Source organism: Ochotona princeps, chromosome 8 (assembly GCF_030435755.1).
Source record: "Ochotona princeps isolate mOchPri1 chromosome 8, mOchPri1.hap1, whole genome shotgun sequence".
Classification (NCBI taxonomy): Eukaryota; Metazoa; Chordata; class Mammalia; order Lagomorpha; family Ochotonidae; genus Ochotona; species Ochotona princeps.
The window spans coordinates 63,395,935-63,415,920 of NC_080839.1; the positions used below are offsets into that span (position 1 = coordinate 63,395,935).

General features: G+C 48.6%; 1 protein-coding gene across 1 annotated transcript in view; it reads left to right on the forward strand.

Annotated features, from left to right (window-relative positions):
* Positions 1–1,113: 1,113 nt before the first annotated feature.
* Positions 1,114–19,986, forward strand: part of PPM1G (protein phosphatase, Mg2+/Mn2+ dependent 1G) — a 34,199-nt gene continuing 15,326 nt past the window's right edge. The window contains exon 1 of the mRNA XM_004582686.2: positions 1,114–1,509. Within this exon, the coding sequence (XP_004582743.2) occupies positions 1,126–1,509 (384 nt within the window). The 5' untranslated portion in view covers positions 1,114–1,125. The remainder of the gene's footprint in view (positions 1,510–19,986) is intronic.

A 19,986-nucleotide genomic window follows, 5' to 3' on the forward strand; every position in this document is an offset into this window, starting at 1 on the left:
GAGAGAAGGACAGACAGAAGGATTTTCCATCTGTTGGTTTACTCCTTTAGTGCTCATAACGGCTGGAGGTAAGCTGCTCTGAAGCCAGAAGCCGGGAGACTCCTCTGGGTCTCCCATGCAGGTGCAGGGTCCCAAGGCTTTTGGCAGTCCTTGACTGCTTTCCCAGGCCACAAGCAGGGAGCTGGGTGGAAAAAGAGAGGCCACTGGTATTAGAATCGGTGCCCATATGGGATCCCAACACGTGCAAGGCCAGGACTTTAGCCGCTGAGCTACCGCGCCAGACCATTAAGTCTTGTTTTAAAATAATCCTAGTTTGGAGAAATCTGCATTCCCAAATCCAATCTATGCCTAAATCATCTAGTCCGCCTCTGCCACTCTGCCATCACCTTAGTCCCAGCCTTTCTCCCGAGTTCGTCTCTAACCAGTGAGGGTCCCGATTCTTGTGTCCAACATACGCTGCACAGACTAGACCACGATCCTAAAATGCATCGCCAGGATGACAACCAAACCCAAGGGCATATCTGGGCACTAACTGCCATCTCTATTCTATCTAATATCGCGACTTAAGATCATTTTCCAAGGAGGCAGCAGCTATCCCTCACCCACCATGGCCGAGGGCTGGTTACACCCTTGGTTCACTCCTCCCGCCCTGCCCCTCAGCACCAACACCTCTGGGAGTGGGGTGTCCTGTTCCAACCACCTCCCCCACCTAACCCGTCCCTCAGAGGCTCTTCGGGTCTCGCCTCCCGCAGCAGACCGACCCAGACATTCCTAACTCCGAACTATGTCACTCATCTAAGTCTTTTGTCAGAAAAGACACCGAGGCCTGCGAGAAACACTACGGTCAACTCAAATTCAAGGCGACTTTCATGGAATTCGAGCGGACCGGAAGGACCGGGTTCGACCACACACGAGGCCCAGAACACAAGGTGGAGAGGCGGCGGACAGAGAACCGAGGCGAGCGACGCGAGGAAAGTGGCGGTGCCGGCAGGAAAGGGGCAGCGGGAGCCGCCGGCCGCCACGCGACGTCCGCCGCGGCCGTTGGTGGGCGTGGCAGCGCGGGTCTCGCGGGAGCGACGGTTGGGCGGGCCGTTGTTCTCGTAGGCGGGGCAAGTTGCTAAGGAAATGCCTGCCCGCCGCGTTTCGCCTTGCTGCGCCGCGCCGCCCGGGCGGGACCTGGAGCGGCGCCGTTTCCGCTTCCGCTCCCTCAGCGCTGCCGTCCCGTTACCGCCTCCTGGCCGGCCTCGCGCCTTTCACCGGCACCTGGCGTCGGCCGCGCTCACCGGCCTGCTCCTGCCACGCACCCCCCGGGGGGCTCCGGCTCCGGCGCCGGCACGAGTCGCGCCCAGCTCGTCTGTCCGCTCTGAGGACGCCGGCCAGCTTGCCGCCATGGGCGCCTACCTCTCCCAGCCCAACACAGTCAAGTGCTCCGGGGACGGGGTCGGCGCCCCGCGCTTGCCGCTGCCCTATGGCTTCTCCGCCATGCAGGGCTGGCGCGTCTCTATGGAGGTGAGGCGGCCGGGACGCCGTCGGCCGGCCGACTACACGGCGGGAACGCTCCGGGAGAAAGGGAGCGGGGTGGGGTTGGGGGGAGGGATGGAGGTTCTCCCCCGGGGAAGGGTCCCAGACGAGAGCCGGTGGCGGCAGCGAAGGTAGGGCTGGGGGTCCTGGAGGTGGCGGCCGATGCTTGAAGGGCCGTGGGTCGGTGGCCACGGTGGACCAGTGGGGCGGGCGAGGGCTCTGCCATGTGAGGTGGGAGAGAGGGACTTTCTGCCCAGCGACCGCTCTCTCTGCTCCTTCCCTTCGCGCCATCCTCTCCAGGCTCGTAAACGGTGGTGAGGGTTAGCGTGGGAGGAGGGACGAAAATAGGGACCGTTTGTCTGTGTTTCAAGGAAGAGGCGGATAGATGGGAGCAGTTTATTATTTTAAAATTTTTTTTTTTTAAATCCACGATGTAGGCTTTTGCCCAGGCGAATAGATCCATTTCAGGTTCTTGACACCTGGTTTCCTGGCCTTGGGCACTATATGTTAATTTCACAGGCTGCACTTGACCTCTTAGAGTTGTCACTCCTTGGTACGCTTCCTCAGGGCTTTTTATGACCTTTGCCAACAAACATTGTGGCAGGCACTAGACTTTTTTTTCCTAATATACTTGGCTTTCCCCCTCCTGCCCTTGAGATCTCTTTAAAACTTCTTGGGTTAATTGTCATTAACCTGTGCTTGTTGAGATTTCGTTTCCTTGATTCTCAGTCACCAATTCTTTCCTGCCGCAAGTTAGAACTGCATCGTTTTAGAAGATTATACCTTTAACAAAAAGAGGAGAAATGTCTGCATTAAAAAGGAGTAGCATTGGGCAAAATGGAAACTATGAAAAACAGGGAAAAGTGTTGAGAAAGGAAAGGAGGAGAGGTAGATATGGTGTGTGTTGTGAGGAGTATTGTGAGCTATAGTTAGAGGCCAAAGAAATAACCTAACTATGGCTGAAATTGAGGCTTTTTCCACTTGCTAGGTGGGCTTCAGGTAACAGCCAAGTACTGGCTGCTTTGGAAAAAAATTTTTTAAATCCCTGTGGTTAGTTTTGGAAAGACAGTATGAACGGAAAGGGAGTGCTGTTCACCTCAGATGTTTTACCCACAGGAGACGATAGTAACGGTTCTGTCATTAGATCTAACATCTCAGGAGTGAGGCGAATCCTGTACGTCATCCCTTCTCACTCGGTTTCCGCCTCGTTCAGCTAGGAAGTGGAGGCCCAGAAAGATGAGAGCACTTGTCTTCCTGGAGAGAAGCCATATGGCACTACACGCTGGCATCATCTGTGTCAAACCGAAGTTTGGCATTTCTGCTTGTCTCTGATCCATGGGTAGTAAAAGCTGGATGCTTGGCAGATACAGTGACCTGACTGTTAGAAACATCTGAATGGAACCTCAGAAGGAAAGCTTGATGTTGAGTGGTCCAGAGGCTGACACTTTGTGTTCAAGTGGGGTTGGGATGCCTGTGGCATCTCACAGTCAGGTTTTATCTTCAGGTTTCCCACTTCTTTGGTAGCCCTTTCTCTGCTGTGTTTTCTTTGGGACTCTCCCTTCTAGTGCTCTTCCTGAATTGAGTGCTTCCATAGTCTGTTTCCCAGCTATTTGCCCAGCGGTTCTGAGTGGCATGTTTCTTCACTGCAAGGCCATTCCCTGTATTTTTGGCTTCTCTGGTAGATAGAAAAGGACCTGTCATCAGTGGCTGTTTGGAGCACAGAGATCTTGCTGGACTATTTATTAGGTCCTAATTTTTTGAGATATAGCCATTAGGACATTAAAGTCTCCATCATGTGCTTTTTCCAGTTTTAGCTTTGTTGGTAATTAACCTCGCCTAGTCAAATCCTCTTGAACTGCTGTTGGAATCCTGTTCTTTTTCATCCATTCCTTTTCCTCTGGCTTTATTTTCTCGCATCTTAAAGTGCAACATAGCTTCTTTGCTGTATCAAGAAAGTAACTTTGACTTCTGGCCTCTTTTTTTTTTTTTTATTAATTTAGTTATTTTTATTCAGAAGTCAGAGATACACAGAGAGGAGAAGAGACAGAGAGGAGGATCTTTCGTCTAATGATTCACTCCCCAAGTGAGCCGCAACGGCTGGTGCTGTGCCGATCTGAATCCAGGAGCCAGAAACTTCCTCCTGGTCTCCCAGGCCACAAACAGGGAGCTGGATGGGAAGCGGGGCCGCAGGGACTAGAACTGGTGCCCATATGGGATCCTGGCGCATTCAAGGCGAGGACTTTAGCCACTAGGCCACTACACCGGGCCCAACTTCTGGCCTCTTAAGGGAATGGCATCTGTCCAACAAGTATCCTCTGATTCCTCTTTAACCTTTAGGGCTTATAATTCCACCGTTTAATAAAGTCTTTGTTTTATTTGCTTAGTTCTGGTGATTCAGTTGAGGTAATGTTATCTTTTTAGTATACCTTATGAAGGTTCCTAAAATGGTGGCAGCTGGGCCCGGCGCTGTGGCCTGGCAGCCAAGGTCCTTACCTTGAATGCGCCAGGATCCCATATGGGCGCCAGTGCTAGTCTCTGTGGCCCTGCTTCCCATCCAGCTCCCTGCTTGTGGCCTGGGAGAGTGGTTGAGGATGGCCCGGGACTTAGGGACTCTGCACCCGCATGGGACCCAGAGGAGCTCCTGGCTGCTGGCTTCAGATTGGCGCAGCACCAGCCGGTGTGGTCACTTGGAGAGTGAATCATCGGACGGAGGATGTTTCTGTCTGTCTCTCCTCCTCCCTATATATATCTGACTTTGCAATAAAAATAAATAAGCCTTTTAAAATAAATGGTGACAGCTACGTAGATGCCACCTTAGAGCAGGCAGTTTAATCTCTTCTCTTGAAGGTGAGAATGGCATCCGTTAACAGCTGGCATTTTATAATTTCTGTTTCTTTCCTGTCACTCTTGCTTTGGAGATAAGTATTTTGAGGAGGATTCCCTAATACTACAGTTGATACTTCCTTCCCTTCATGATTTAGAGAGACCCTCAAGGTAGTTGAGAGAATGTACCTTCAAATTAAGAAGTAGGGATTGGGTCCAGCATGTTAACCTAGCAGCTAAAGTCCTTGCTTTGCATACAGCTGGATCCCCTAGGAGGCGCTGGTTCTGATCCGGGCAGCCCCACTTTCCATCCACCTCCCTGCCTTGTGGCCAGGGAAAGCAGTTGGGTGTGGCTCCAAAGCCTTGGGACTCTGTGCCTGTGTGGAAGACCCTGAAGAGGCTCTTTGGCTCCTGGCTTCAAATTGGCACAGTCTAGGCCATTGCGGCTGTTTGGGGAGTGAATTGACAGGTAGAAGATTTTTCTCTGTCTCTCTGACTTTCCAATAAAAATAATAAAATAAATCTTAAAAAAGAAGTAAGGGTTGTAGCATCAACCTAAACAGCCTCCTGTAACACCAGCATCCCGTGTGAGCAGAAGTTTGAGTCCAAGCTGTTCTACTTCCAATCCAGCTCCTTGCTGGGAAGGCAGCAGAAGATGGCCCAAGTACATGGGCCTTTGCCATCCACGTGGGAGAACTGGATAGAGCTCCTGATCCTGGCTTCAGCCTGGCCCAGCCCTAAGTCCTTCACCATTGCAGCTATTTGGGGACTGAACCACCTCTGTCACTCTACCTTAAAATTAGATAATATATGTTTAATGGAAGAAGTAGATTGTGGTGAAGTTCCAGAGAAATAAACAAGAAAAGATTGTCTAATCAGAAGTCTGATGTGAAAAGAGATTTATTTAGTTAATATAATCTTTTTAAAAATAGTTGTTTTTATTGTAAAGGCAGATTTATGGAGAGGAGAAACAGAGAGAAAGATTTTCCTTCTGCTCTTTCACTCCCCAAGTAGCCACAATGGCCAGAGCTGAACCAGTCTGAAGCCAGGAGCTTCTTCTAGGTCTCCCACATGGGTGCAGGGTCCCAAGGCTTTATGCTATTCTCTGCTACTTTCCAGGCCACAAACAGTAAGCTAGATGGAAAATGGAGCAGCTGGGACACGAACTGGTGCCCATTGGGAATCCTGGTGCTTGGAGATGGAGGATTAGGCAATCAAGCCACCATGCTGGGCCCTAATGTATTATTATTATTATTATTTTAAATATTTGTTTGAAAGGCAGAGTTACAGACAGGGGGGAGGCCTTCCACTTGCTGGTGCATTTCCCCAAAAGGTCACATGGCTGGTACTGGGCCAGGTCACAGCCGGTAGCTTCTTCCATATCTCCCATGTGGGTACAGGGACCCAGCCACTTGAACCATTCTTTGTTACCTTCCCAGGCACACCAGGGCACAGGAACTGGATTAGAAGTGAAATACCTGGGATTTGGACCAGGACCCGTATGGAATATTGGTGTCACGGGCCTAATACAGGCCCTTTAATATAGTTTAATCTTTTTTTCATTGCTTTTTTAAAGAAATTTAGCTTTGTTAATCTTTTTCATAGTTATTTTTTTGTTTGATCAAAAGGCAGGATTACAGTGAGAGGAAGTGACAAAGAAAGATCTCCCATTTGCTGGTTCACTGCCCAAATGGTTGCAAGGCTACAGTGGGGCCAGGATAAAGTTGAACCCAGGGCTTCTTTGGGGTTTCCCACACGGGTGAAGGGTCCAAGGCTTTGGGCCATCCTCTACTTCTTTTTCAGGTCACAAATAGGGAGCTGGATGGGAACATGGCAACATGAACTGTTGCTTAATTGGGGATCCTAGTGCTTGAAGGTGGAAGATAAGCCAGTTGAGGGCCTGGTGGCGTGGCCTAGCAGCTAAAGTCCTCGCCTTGAATGCCCGGGATCCCATATGGGCGCCAGTTCTAATCCTGGCTGCTCCACTTCCCACCCAGCTCCCTGCTTGTGGCCTGGGAAAGCAGTTGAGGACGGCCCAAAGCTTTGGGACCCTGCACCCCTGTGGGAGACCTGGAAGAGGTTCTTGGTTCCTGGCTTCGGATCGGCGCAGCACCGACCGTTGCGCTCACTTGGGGAGTGAATCATTGGATGGAAGATCTTCCTCTCTGTCTCTCCTCCTCCTCCGTATATCTGACTTTGTAATAAAAATAACTAAATCTTAAAAAAAAAAATGATAAGCCAGTTGAGCCATTGTGCCAGAAACACTTGAGTGGTTTTGATGGTTTTGAGACATTGTCAGCTTCATTGTACAGTGGTTGAGAAAATCTTTCAAAGATCGGTTGGCTGATCAATTCTACCTTAGTGCATCCAGAGGCCCAAGAATATGTTGCAAAACTTGGCCTGGAGAGTGGTCTAACCTATTGTGCTTTCCATCCTCTGATGAGGCACTCACCATCCTCTATTGGCTGTCATGTGTCCTGTGTACATCTGGGCATGCTGTCCACTGCACAGCAGTGAGGCATCAGCAGCTCAGGAGGTCCAGTTCTGACATATGCACGCCAAGGTTGGACCACATAAATTGTGATTTTGCCTGTGCCCAGGTTTTTTTAAATTTTTTTATGTTGGCAAGGATGTGTGCCCATGAGGACTACTGATCAGGTTGAGGAGGGTTGAGATATAGGGGATGGTGGGTGGGGCAAATGCTTCCTTTTTTTTTTTTTTTCTCTTCTGTCTTGTGGGGAAGGTTTGGGTAGTGGGGGAGGGGGCAGCTTCCAGTTGCCATATCGTCAACTGGTTTGAGTCCAGTGGTCTAGTTGAGGAGTCCCATAAGAAATCTTGCCTCTGGTGGCCTCAGACTTGACTCTTGAGTGTGCCAGCCAGTTCGGGATCAGGTTCATTCCATCACTACCAGCGAACACACTTACCAGTAGATGCAGCTGCCTGGTCAATTCTGTCTCAAGCAACTATCTCATGTGAACCTATGGGTACTGTGACCAAGCCCAGCCCAGCCTGCCACAGGCCCAGTCTTAATGCACACCAACAGGTGGTGTAGCATAGTTGGAGCAACCCCCAACAACTCCCACCAGGCCCACCCTCAGCCATAGCTTTTGTTTGTGCAAGCATGTGTTGCGGCCTAGCCCAGTTGGTCCCACATCCCATTTGACTGTCATTTACTCCTATGGGTTCTGCAGCTTAGCTCAGCCTGACCCTCCCCCAAACCTGTCCCACATGTATGCCAGCTGGGTCTGCTGCCATGAGTAGCCTTGCCTGCCCTTAGCCCTGGGTCTCAATGGTTACCAGTGAGAGTTGTAGCCTAGCAGGGGAGTACATACAGTTCCCCTACTAAGCCCCCACCCAGGCTCTGATCTTGCCCCTACCGGGGGTAGTGTGGACTAACCTCTCATGACTCACACCCAGTCCCGGCACTTGCAATGGTTCTGTGGCCAACCCATTCTGGCCTGCACCTTGTCCTGATTTGGACATGCCATTGTGTGCTGTGGATTGGCCTTGCCCTACTGGCCCACACTCAGACTTGGCTCTCATGTGAACCAGCAGGTGCTACAGCCTCACCTTGCCTGTCCCACACCCTTTTTGGCTGTTGCAAACAGCAGCAGGTGCCTGAGCTAACAGTCTGGCCTGACCCCAACCCCAGCCCTCAGGCATGCTGACAATGAGTGCTGCTATCTTGCACAGCCCCAGCTCACACTCAGCAGCAGGAGATGTGGCTTAGCAGGGGATTTTCCCAAGTTCCCCTACCAGTCTCTTTCCCAGCCCTGGGTCTCACCTGTGCCATTTGATGCCATGGCCCTGCTTGGCATGGTTTGCCCTCAGTCCTGGCCTTTGCATGTGCGAACACGTGCTGCAACCTGTTCAGTTGGCCTCCTCCCAGCCACAACACCTGCAAGTGTTGGCAAATTCTGTGATCCAGCCTGACTTGGCCCATTACCACCCCCAGCTCTTGGCACATACCAGCAGGTGGTGCAGCTCCACAGAGGCAAGCCAACAAATCTTTTTACAATCTTTTCCTATATCCAGTTCTCATGTTCTGATGGATACTGTGGCCCAGACTGACATGACCCACCCCTGCTCCGATATTTGTGGGCGGGTACTGAGACCTAGCCCGACCATGCATGGCTCCTGGACCCAGCTTTTGTGTGTGCCAGTGGGCTGTGCGTGATGCTATTTAGCCTAGCCCAGGTCTCCCACATGGACAAGTGTCTTGGTCTGACCTAGGCATGCCCTCCATTTTCATCCCTCTAAACCACCTGGTCTCAGCTCCCTCACCTATCTGAGAGTGCAGTAGCTGGGTCCATGGAAGACCCTTGGAGTCGTCCTCCTCTATCAAACATGCCCTCAGTTGTTTCCACTCTAACATTTTCTCAGACCCCCTTCCCTGGGCAATCTGCAGCCCCAGTGCCTGCGGGCCAGGGTGGGTTGTCACGGCCCAGCATTCCCCACAAATTAAATAAAAATTTTTTAAAAAAATAAGATTTATGGGCCCAGCGGCGTAGCCTAGCAGCTGAAGTCTTTGCCTTCAACGCCCCAGGATCCCATATGGGCGCCAGTTCTAATCCCGGCAGCTCCACTTCCCATCCAGCTCCCTGCTTGGGGCCTGGGAAAGCAGTTGTGGATGGCCCAAAGCCTTGGGACCCTGCACCCGTGTGGGAGACCCGGAAGAGGTTCCTGGTTCCCGGCTTCGGATCAGCACAGCATCAACCATTGCGGTCACTTGGGGAGTGAATCATTAAATGGAAGATCTTCCTCTGTGTATATCTGACTTTGTAATAAAAATAAATCTTTAAAAAAATAAGATTTATTTAATTTCGTTGGAAAATCATTTACAGAGAGGAGAAGAGACAGAGAGAAAGATCCTCCACCTGCTGATTTACTCCCCAAGTGGCCACAACAGGCTGAGTTGAACTAATCTGAAGTCAGGAGCTGGGAGCTTGTTCTGGTTCTTCCACATGGGTGCAGGGTCCCAAGGCTTTGGGCCGTCCTCGACTGCTTTCTCAGGCCGCAAGCAGGGAGCTGGATGGGAAGTAGAGCAGTTGGGACTCAAACTAGTGCGCATATGGGATCCCTGTGCATATAAGGCAGGGACTTTAGCTACTTTTAGCTACTGGGCTACTTTTTTCTTTTTCTCTTTTTCTTTCATTTATTTATGTATTTATTTGAATGGCAGGATTACAGAGGGCGATACACAGAGAAAGATATTCCATTTGCTGATTCACTTCTCTAATGACAAGGGCTGGGACATGATAAAACCAAGAGCAAGAACTTCATCCAGATCTCTTGTGGGTGACAGGGGCACAAGGTTTTGAGCCATCTTCCACTGCTTTCTTGGGCACATTATCAGGGAGCTGGGTTTGAAGTGGAGCAGCTGTGACTCGAACAGGTGCTGATATGGGATATAGGCACTATAGAAGACTTAACCCTTTGCGCCACAATGCTGGCCCCAAGCAGCTTTTATGTAATGGAAATCTGTTCATTTGATGAGCATGTAATATCTGTCTTTCAAAACTAATATGAGGGGGCTAGCATGGTGGCATAGCAGGCAAATTTTACCACCTGCTAATGCCAGCATCCTGTATGGGCGTTGGTTCCTGTCTCAACTGCTCCACTTCTGCTTATGACCTAGGAATGCAGCAGAGGATAGCCCAAGTCCTTGTGTCCCTGCACCCTAATGGGAGGCTGGGAGGAAGCTCTTGACTCCTGGCTCCCGGCTTCAGATTAGTTCAGCTCTGGCCATTATGGTCATTTGGGGGATGAACCAGCAGATGGAAGATCCCTCTCTCTGTTTTTCCTCGGTTTGCAAAATTTACCTTTTAAATGAAAATAAGCAAATATTAAAAAAAAAACTAACATGAGGTTATATTGAATAAATCCCCATTAGTGTGAAGAAATTATATTTTTAGCCATTCATTTATAAGTTATTTTTATTTGAAAGGAATAGTTACATACACAGAGAGGTGCAGAGATCTTGCATCTGCTGGTTTACTCCCCAAATGCTTGGGGTGAAGCCATGAGCTAGAAAAGACATCTGGTGTACGCCATGATGGCAGGGGTATAGGCACTTAAGCTATTCCCTGCTGCCTCCCAGGCTCAACAGCAGGAATGCTGTGTCGGCAACCCAAATGGCACCTGAACCACCTACCTTCACAATGCTGCCGAGACTTGAAGAATGTTGCAAATACATCTCTATTGCTTGGTCCTTCTAGCATTTGTCACTTCTCCACTCTGATTCTCTTTTGTGTAATCATTTTGAAATTATACTTTGAGAGTAAGAGCTTGAATTGGAATATAGATATTTAGGTTTGAATAGTGGTTTTGCCATTGTGAGCTGCACTTAATGCTATTTGGGAGCACAAATCTTTAGAAATGAACTTAAAGCATCACATGTTTAATGATACGTTGTAGACTGCGTTCTGATTCCAGTAGGGTTGATTTCTATTTCCATCTATTTCAATGGGATACATCAGTTTTTAATCATATACTATATTCGAAAATGTGTATATAGGTCCATTTTTTAAAAATTGAGATTTCATTCACCCATTTAAAGGATTCAATTCAGTGATTTGGGGGGGCGATATTCATACACAGTTGGAAGCTATCACCACATTCAATTTTTTTTAACATTTTCATCACCGTAAACAAGAAACCCTATACCCTATGCCAGTCACTCCGTATCTCCTCTCTTCCAACCTTTGGCAACCACTAATTTACATTATGTCTCCACAGATTAGTTACCTGTTCTGAACATTTCATAAAAATTGAACTCTGTTTTCATTGTGTATCTCACTGCGTAGTGTTAAGAGTCATCAGTGTTATGTAACAAGTCATTCTTTTTTTTTTTTTTCAAAGATTTATTTATTTTTTATTACAAAGCCAGATATACACAGAGGAGGAGAGACAGAGAGGAAGATCTTCTGTCTGATGATTCACTCCCCAAGTGAGCCGCAACGGGCTGGTGCGTGCCAATCCGAAGCCGGGAACCTGGAACCTCTTCCGGGTCTCCCACGCGGTGCAGCGTCCCAATGCTTTGGGCCGTCCTCAACTGCTTTCCCAGGCCACAAGCAGGGAGCTGGATGGGAAGTGGAGCTGCCGGGATTAGAACTGGCGCCCATATGGGATCCTTGGCATTCAAGGCGAGGACTTTAGCTGCTAGGCCACGCCGCCAGGCCCCTAACAAATCATTCTTATACCAATATTCTGTTGTATGGATAATGTCACATTTTGTTTATCTGCTGTTCAGTTGATCCATATTTGGGGTTCCACATTTTGGTGAATAATGTTCCAGCATTTGGTGAATAATGCTGTGAACATTCATGTACAAGTTTTTGTGTGGAAATATGTTCTCATTTGACTCTACTTAAGAGTGAAACTGCTGGGTGAGAAATTGTGAAATACAGATTTGATGTTTTTGTCTACTGGCATGAAACTCTTAAAATTTTTAGAATCTCCAAAGCAGGATGTACCTTTTTGGTTAGGTGCCCATATGGGTTTCTGGTGTACAATAAGATTTATTTATTTTTGGAAGGAAGGGTGAGAGGGAGGGAGGAAGAGACAGAGAAGAGAGCCGTCATGTGCTAGTTCTCTCCCCAGATGGCTGTGTTGGCCAGGGCTGGGCCTAGCTGAAACCAGCAGCCTTGAATGCCATCCCAGGCTGCTTTGTGGTGCAGGAACCCAGGTGCTCAGGCAAGCTGCTGCTTTCCCAGGTGCATTAGCAAAGAGCCAGATCAGTATCAACTCCAGCCAAACTGGCCCAAACTGGCCCAAACTGGTGCTGGCTTTAATCCTGTGCACTGACCCCTAGTGTGTCCTTTTAAGATGATGGGTTGTTTGGTAGCTGTCAGCGCCCGTACAGCTTGGGGATCAAGGCTCGATTGGAAGATTGGGACTTTCAGTGCACTCTCAAACCTCCATGGGAGCGGGAAAGGCTGAAGGTTATTGATCAGGAGTGGTCAGAGATTTAATCCATTATGCCTATGTAATAAGGCTTCCATAAAATCAGAAAGGATATTTCAGGGAGCTTGCTGGTAGCCGATGGAGAAGTTCCTGGAGGATGGCACCCAGAGAAGCACAGAAGCTCCTCATCCCTTACTCTGCATCTTTTTTTTTCCAGAATTTATTTATTTTTATTGGAAAGTCAGATATATACAGAGAGGAGAGAGAGAGAGGAAGAGCTTCCATCCATTGATTCACTCTCCTAGTGGCCGCAATAGCTAGAGCTACGCTGACCCAAAGCCAGGAACCTGGAGCTTCTTTTGGGTCTCCCACGGGGGCACAGGGTCCCAAGGCTTTGGGCTGTCCTCGACTGCTTTCCCAGGCCACAAGCAGGGAGCTGGATAGGAAGCAGAGCCGCCAGGATTAGAACTGGCGGCCAAATGGGATCCTGGTGAATGCAAGGTGAGAACTTTAGCCACTAGGCTACTGCGCTGGGCCCTGTGCATCTTTTCATCTGTCTCCTTCATAATAGGCTTTGAAATAAACTGGTAAAAGTTAAGTGTTTCCCTGAATTCTTTAAGCCACTCTGGGAGATTTACTGAACTCAGGGAAAGGGGGTGGAAACCTTGATTTATAGTGAATTAGTCCAAAGATCTTCTGTTTCTTGGTTCACTCCTTCAGTGGCCACTATGGCCAGAGCTGAGCCGTTCTAAAACCAGGAGCCAGGAGCTGCTTCTCGGTCTGCCATTCAGATGTAGGGTCCCAAGGCTTTGGACTGACCTCCACTGTGGCTTTTCCAGGCCACTAGGACTATAGGGAGCTGAATGGGAAGTGGAGCAGCTGGGACATGAACTGGTGCCCGTATGGGATCCTGATGCTTGCAGGGTGAAGAGGTAGCCCCTGAGCCATTGCACTAGTCCCGTTTGTACACTTTTAATTGGTTTATTCCTTTGTCATTTTATTGAGTTGTGAGAATTTTTTTTATGATTTTTACATAACTGATTAGGGTACGAAGCGTCAAGGGCTAAAGGAAAGTGGGTAAGGCCATTGTTTCCACATTCTCTTTTTTCTTTCCTATATCTAGGGGAAGTAAAGGAAGAAGCCCCTTTCAGCCTCCCACCCATCCCAGGTTCCCCAATGTGGGGCCTGCTACAAGGGCACTGCTCAAGTGGTTGTGATAGTTCAGCAGTTCTAAATTGCTGCCATCTTGCCACTTTGAGCTTTATAAAATCTCTGCAGAATCCACTGGCTGACACAGTCCACATTAGAGTCTCCGTTTGCCCAAATTTTCACTTCCAACACTTGGCTGGGGTAGTTTATCCATTTGTTCTATCCTCTGTCACCGTATCAGTTGTAAAGTACCGCGGCAGGTCTTCTGCAGGCTCAAATGTACCAACTGGCTATACTGTCCACTGCTCCGTCTAACTCACTGAGGTGGCCCAGCTCTGACACATGCACTCCACAATCAGACCATGGAACCTGTAATTCTCTACATGGTTGGAGTTCTGAGTCCAGTAGTTCAGTTAGGGGATCCCCAAAGAAACCTCATCTGAGATGATCCCAGACCTGATTCTTGTGTGTGGTTCCTAGTACAGGGTCCAGCACAGTCTGTTACACACACTGGTAGTTGCAGTTGCTAGGTCAGTTCTTTCTCCAGCCCTGTCTTCCACACAAACCAATGGGTGTTGCAGCCCAGGCTGGTCCTGCCCACCACACGTTCTGCCACGTAAACCAGTAAACCAGTGGGAGCTGCAGCCTAGTTGGAGCGACCTGAAATAACCCCCACCAGGTCTGTCCAGGTTCCCATGCTTGCCAATATGTACAGCAGACTGGTTAAGTCTGTCCCACATCCCATTCAGCTCTCATACATGTCAATGGGCCTTGAAGCCTAATTTAACCCAACCAGCCCCACTGTACAGTTCACACTGGTGCCAGCGGGTGCCATTCTGTTTCTCGCCAAGTCTGCCCCTAGTTCCTGGTTCTTGTGCTCACCAGTGGGAGTGGCAACCCAAGAGGGAGGTGGCCACTGTTTGATGAGCCCACTCCCATTCCTGGATCCCGTACTCTCCAGGTGGTTCTGCAGTTTAGCTTAACAGAATTAGCCCCCATCCCAGCATCTGCCAGCTGATGCTGTGGCAATGCTCAACCAACCCACACCCACTCTGGTTTATGCTTGCACCAGTGGGAACAGCCCAGCCTGACTTTCCCCTGATCCAGTTCACATGCAGGCCAGTAGGTGTTGTAGCCCTTTCCAGTGTTGTCTGCCCCTCACCTCATCCCAGCTTTCACACTCACCAGTGGGAGTAGTGATCCAGCAGGGAAGCCCCAAGCAGCGCCACTACCGTGTTCGCTCCCTACCCTCTGGGTCTCACGTGCACTGGTTGACCGCTGTGGCCCAGTCTGGCATGGCCCATCTCATCCAGTATTTGCTAGAAGGTGCTGATTCCTGGCTCAGCCTGGAGCCTCCCCTACCCACAGGTCCAGCTCACACTGGTGGGAGCTACAGAGCAACCCAGCCCAGGCAGCCCCCAGTCCTGGCCTTAATGTTTTTTTGTTTTTTGTTTTTTTTTTTAAGATTTATTTATTTTATTACAGCCAGATATACACAGAGGAGGAGAGACAGAGAGGAAGATCTGATGTCTGATGATTCACTCCCCAAGTGAGCCGCAACGGGCCGGTACACGCCGATCCGAAGCCAGGAACCTGGAACCTCTTCCGGGTCTCCCACACGGGTGCAGCGTCCCAATGCATTGGGCCGTCCTCAACTGCTTTCTCAGGCCACAAACAGGGAGCTGGATGGGAAGTGGAGCTTCCGGGATTAGAACCGGCGCCCATATGGGATCCTGGAGCTTTCAAGGCGAGGGCTTTAGCTGCTAGGCCACACCGCCGGGCCCTGGCCTTAATGTTAAACTGGCTGTGATTGTGGCCCAACCCAGCATAACTGACACACCATTCTTGTTCTCGGATTTGCCAGCGAGTGATATGAACTGGCCTAGCCTGGCTCTCCCCAGACCTGAGCCAAATGTATGTCAGTGGTACTGTTACCTGGCCTGGTCTGGACTACTGTCTGTCTTAGTTCTTGCACTCACCTGCAGGGACTATGTTCTGACAGAGGAGTTTCCTAAGCTCTTCCATTAGACTCTCTCCCAATGCCATATCTCGCGCCTGTCAGTGCCTTTGGCGCATGGGCTGTCCGAGTGGCCGTCAGACCCGGGTTGGGGAAGATGCTTCCTCGCACTAACCTCCATGCAGCTGAGCCTTCCCGAGCAGCCGCCAGACCCTGAGAATTCTTTATATACTCTGGTACAAATACTTTTTTTTCCCCCGAATGTTTTCTCCCAGTTTGTGGGCTACCTTTTTTTTTTTTTAAGATTTATTTACTTTTACTGGAAAGTCAGATATACAGAGAGGAGAAGAGACAGAGAAGATGCTCCATCCAATGATTCACTCCCCAAGTGGCTGCTACAACCGGAGCTGAGCCAATCTGAAGCCCGGGGCCCAGAGCCTCTTCCAGATCTCACACATGGGTGTAGAGTCTCAAGGCTTTGGGCCGTCCTTGACTGCTTTCCCAGGTCACAAGCAAGGAGGTGTGTGGGAAGCGGGGCCGCTGGGATTAGAACTGGCGCCCATAACAGGGATTTCAGTGCTTTAAAGGGCGAATACTTCAGCTGCTTTAGGCCTGTGGGCTACCTTTTTGATGATCTCTTTGAAATACACAAGTTGTGTTTTTTCATTTTTATTTTGTAAAGATTTTTTTTTTGAAAGGCAGATTTATAGAAAGAAACTCTTGTTTGCTGGCTCACTCCCCCAAATGGCTGCAGTGGCGTATGAGTGTTGGTTCGAAGCCAGGAGCCTAGAGCTTCTCCAGATTTCCCATGTGGGTGCAGGGACCCAAGGATTTGTGCCATGATCCTGTGCTGTTCTCTCAGGCTATTAGCAGAGAGCTCGATTGGAAGTAGAGCACCCAGGACTTGAACTGGTACCTATACAGGATGTCAGTATTGCAGGCAAAGACTTAACTTGGCACACCATGGCATCTGCCCCCCCCCCCCATTTTTTTTATCTGGATAGGAGCCTGATTTTTTTTCTTTTTATTTATTTATTTATTTTTTTATTACAAAGTCAGATATACAGAGAGGAGGAGAAACAGAGAGGAAGATCTTCCATCCGATGATTCACTCCCCAAGTGACTGCAATGGCCGGTTCTATGCCAGTCCGAAGCCGGGAACCAGGATCTTCCTCCAGGTCTCCCACGCGGGTGCAGGGTCCCAAAGCCTTGGGCCGTCCTTGACTGCTTTCCCAGGCCATAAGCAGGGAGCTGGATGGGAAGTGGAGCTGCCGGGATTAGAACCAGCACCCATATAGGATCCTGGGCGCGTTCAAGGCGAGGACTTTAGCCGCTAGGCCACGCCGCCGGGCCCCTGATTTTTTTATCTTAAGATTTATTTTTATTAGAAAGTCAGATATACAGAGAGGAGAGACAGAAAGGAAAATCTAACGGCTGCTTGTTCACTCCCCAAGTGGCCACAACAGCTTTAGCTCAGCCAATCTGAAGCCAGGAGCCGGGAGCTTCTTACGTGTTTTTCACATAGTTGAGGGTTCCAAGGCTTGGGCCATCCTCCAATGCTTTGCCAGGCCACAAGCAGGGAGCTGGTTGGGAAGCTGCATGGGATTTCCTTTACCCCTCATTAAATCCCCTCCTCCCCCTCACTGAATTTCCCTGTATTATTACTACAGTATGGTTTTTCATAAATAGTCATAAGTCCATCGTTGCAGGCATGGACAATGGCAGGATCCAGCATTCTATTGTCAAAATATATTTGACAGTTTCATTGGGATTCCATCTTTGATCTGGAAGTAGAGATGCATGTTGCATTATTTCCTCACATTTGGTGTGATAGTCTTCATTACACAGTTACTATACATCCCTGTGTGAGTGGCAGGGACTCATTTTTTCCAGGCACTTTAGCGGCACTTGAACTGACACTCTGCTAGGGAATGTCTGTGTCGCAGGCAGCAGCCTAACCTGTTACCTCATGACATGGCCCAAGACAAATGGGATTTTGATAGGAATTATATGATAATGGAAGGAATGGTGCTGTCTTAATTTCAAGCCTTATGTTTGAACATGGAACTGCTTTTCATTTTACTTAGGTCTTTTTTATTTTTTAATGCTTTTATGAAGGGGTTTATTCTTGAATTTTTCTTGTTAGTAGATATACAACTGAGTTTTGTGCTTATTTATTTTATTTTTTGTCATGTGTCTTGTAACCATGCTGAATTTGATAATTAGTTCCAATATGGATTTTAGTTGGTGTGTTGGGATTTTCTATATGTAAGATTATGTTACTGGGTGGGGGGGCTGGCGTGGTTACTTAGTAAGCTAATCTTCCACCTACAAGGCTGGCATCCCTTACTGGTGCTGGTTCGTGTCCTGGCTGTACCCCTTCTCATCCAGCTGCCTGTGTATTTACTGACTGGAAATGTGGCTAAGATGGCTGAAGTCTTTGGACTCTTGCATCCCCGTTTTGAGAGGCTCAGAAGAAACACTTGGCTCCTGACTTCAGGTCAATTAGTTTGATTGTTATGATCTTGTAGGGAGTGAACCAGAGGGTGCATGATCTCTTTTTCTGTTTCTTGTAAATCTGTCTTTCAAATAAAAATGAACAAATCTTAAATATGTTATCTGCATATAGACATACTACTCATGCTAGCCACTCTCTCCAATCCTTCGGCTGGAGTCTCTAGTATGGCACTGGGCAGCAGTGATGAAAGCAGATGACCTCATGTTGTCCTTGCTCTTACAGGGAAGACTTCACGTGTATCTGACCATTGAGTTTGATGTTAAATGGGTTTTTTGTAGACACATTCTATCAGCATGGGAAGTTCTTTTTATTCCTAGACTGTTGATTCCATTTGCTCGTTGTGTACAATCCATTTGATGTGGTACTAGATTTGGTTTGCCACTATTTTGTTGAGAAGGTTCTGTGTCTGTGACCTTACTGTTCGTATTTCTATGACTTACTGGTCTGTCGTTTTCTTGTGATGTGTTTGGTTTTGGTACTGTTGCCCTCATTAGATGAGTTGGGAGGTGTTGGTTGTTCTTCTGTTTTGGGAGAGTTCATTTTTTAAATTTTATTTATTTATTTTATTGTAAAGGAAGATATACAGAAAGGAAGGGAGACAGAGAGGAAGATCTTCCGTCCGATGATTCACTCCCCAAGCGGCCACAATGGCTGGAGCTGAGCCAATCCTCAGCCAGGAGCCAGGAGCTCTTCCAGGTCTCCCACACGGGTACAGGGTCCCAAAGCTTTGGGCCATCTTCAGCTGCTTTCCCAGGCCACAGGCAGGGAGCTGGATGGGAAGCTGGGCCGCTGGGATTAGAATCAGCACCTGTATGGGATCCCAGGCGCGTTAAAGGCAAGGAGTTTAGCCACTACGCTATCATGCCGGGCCTGAAGAGTTCATGAAGAATCATTACAGTTGGCTCTTTGTGTTCATGGAAGTTGAGTCCAAGATCTGTCCTGTGGGGATTACAATCTGTAGATGCTTACATAAAATGACAGAGTATTTGTGTATAACCTATTTACATCCTCATGCGTATGTTAAATCTCGTCATTGCTTGTAATACCTAACACAATGCAAACGCCATATGAATAGTCATTTTGTGCTGTCCTATATTTCACCTGTTTGGGCACTTGATCAGGTAGTGGATTCAGGGAGAATGGTTCAAATGCTTCTGAGCTAGCATTAATGAATGGAAGCAAGAAAGGTAGTTAGGGCCCAGCACGATGGCTCTATTAGCTAATTCTTAACTTGCAATTACCAGCATCCCAGATGGACACCAGTTCTTATCCTGGTTGTTCCACTTCCCATCCAGCTCCTTCCTGTGGCCTGGGAAAGCAGTAGAGGATCTTCCAATGCCTTGGGATCCTGCACCTGTGTGGGAGACCTGAAAGAAGAGAGGAATCTCCTATCCACTGGGTCATTTTCTAAGTAGCTGCAATGACTGATGCTGGGCTTGTCTGAACCCCGGGGGCCAGGAATTTCTTCCAGGTTTCCTTTGTGAGGACACAGGCCCAAGCACTTGGGCAATCATCCTCTGCTGCTTTGCTAGGTCATTAGCAGGGAGCTGGATTGGAAGTGGAGTGCAAAACTGGAAATGGTTCTCGGGATTTAGGCCTGCCAGCAGGCCCCGGGGTCACCGAGGGTGAGGGGACAATGCTCTTTGGCCATAAAAAACACCGGAGACAAGCTGGTGAGGAATATCCACTTATTCAGCCCAAGTTCCAAATTTATAAAGGTCTAAGAAAAATGAAGATAAGAGGGCGTTTTTAAGGTAGTCTCTTCACCCAGTAATGACACTGTGTTTGGATGAAAGGCACACCTAATCCTGTTGACCTTTCAGTCATATCAGAGGTCACATACTATATACAGGGTTGGAAGTTACACCTTCAACCAGGGCAGATAAGCTCTAGGTCATGCCCACTAGGTAACAGGCGGAGACCCGAGGATGATTTCCCCCGTTTTGAGTACACATCTCTACATTCGTGTTTGTTTCAAATCCAGTTTTGGAGCTAGAACTCACTGTCCCCCTCGGTGTTTGATAACAGTAACGAGGTAGCATCTACAGAGTGCCAGATTATTGGGTTTGAAGTCTTGGTGGTATTAAGGATGAGCTGTCGGACGTGGTAAGAC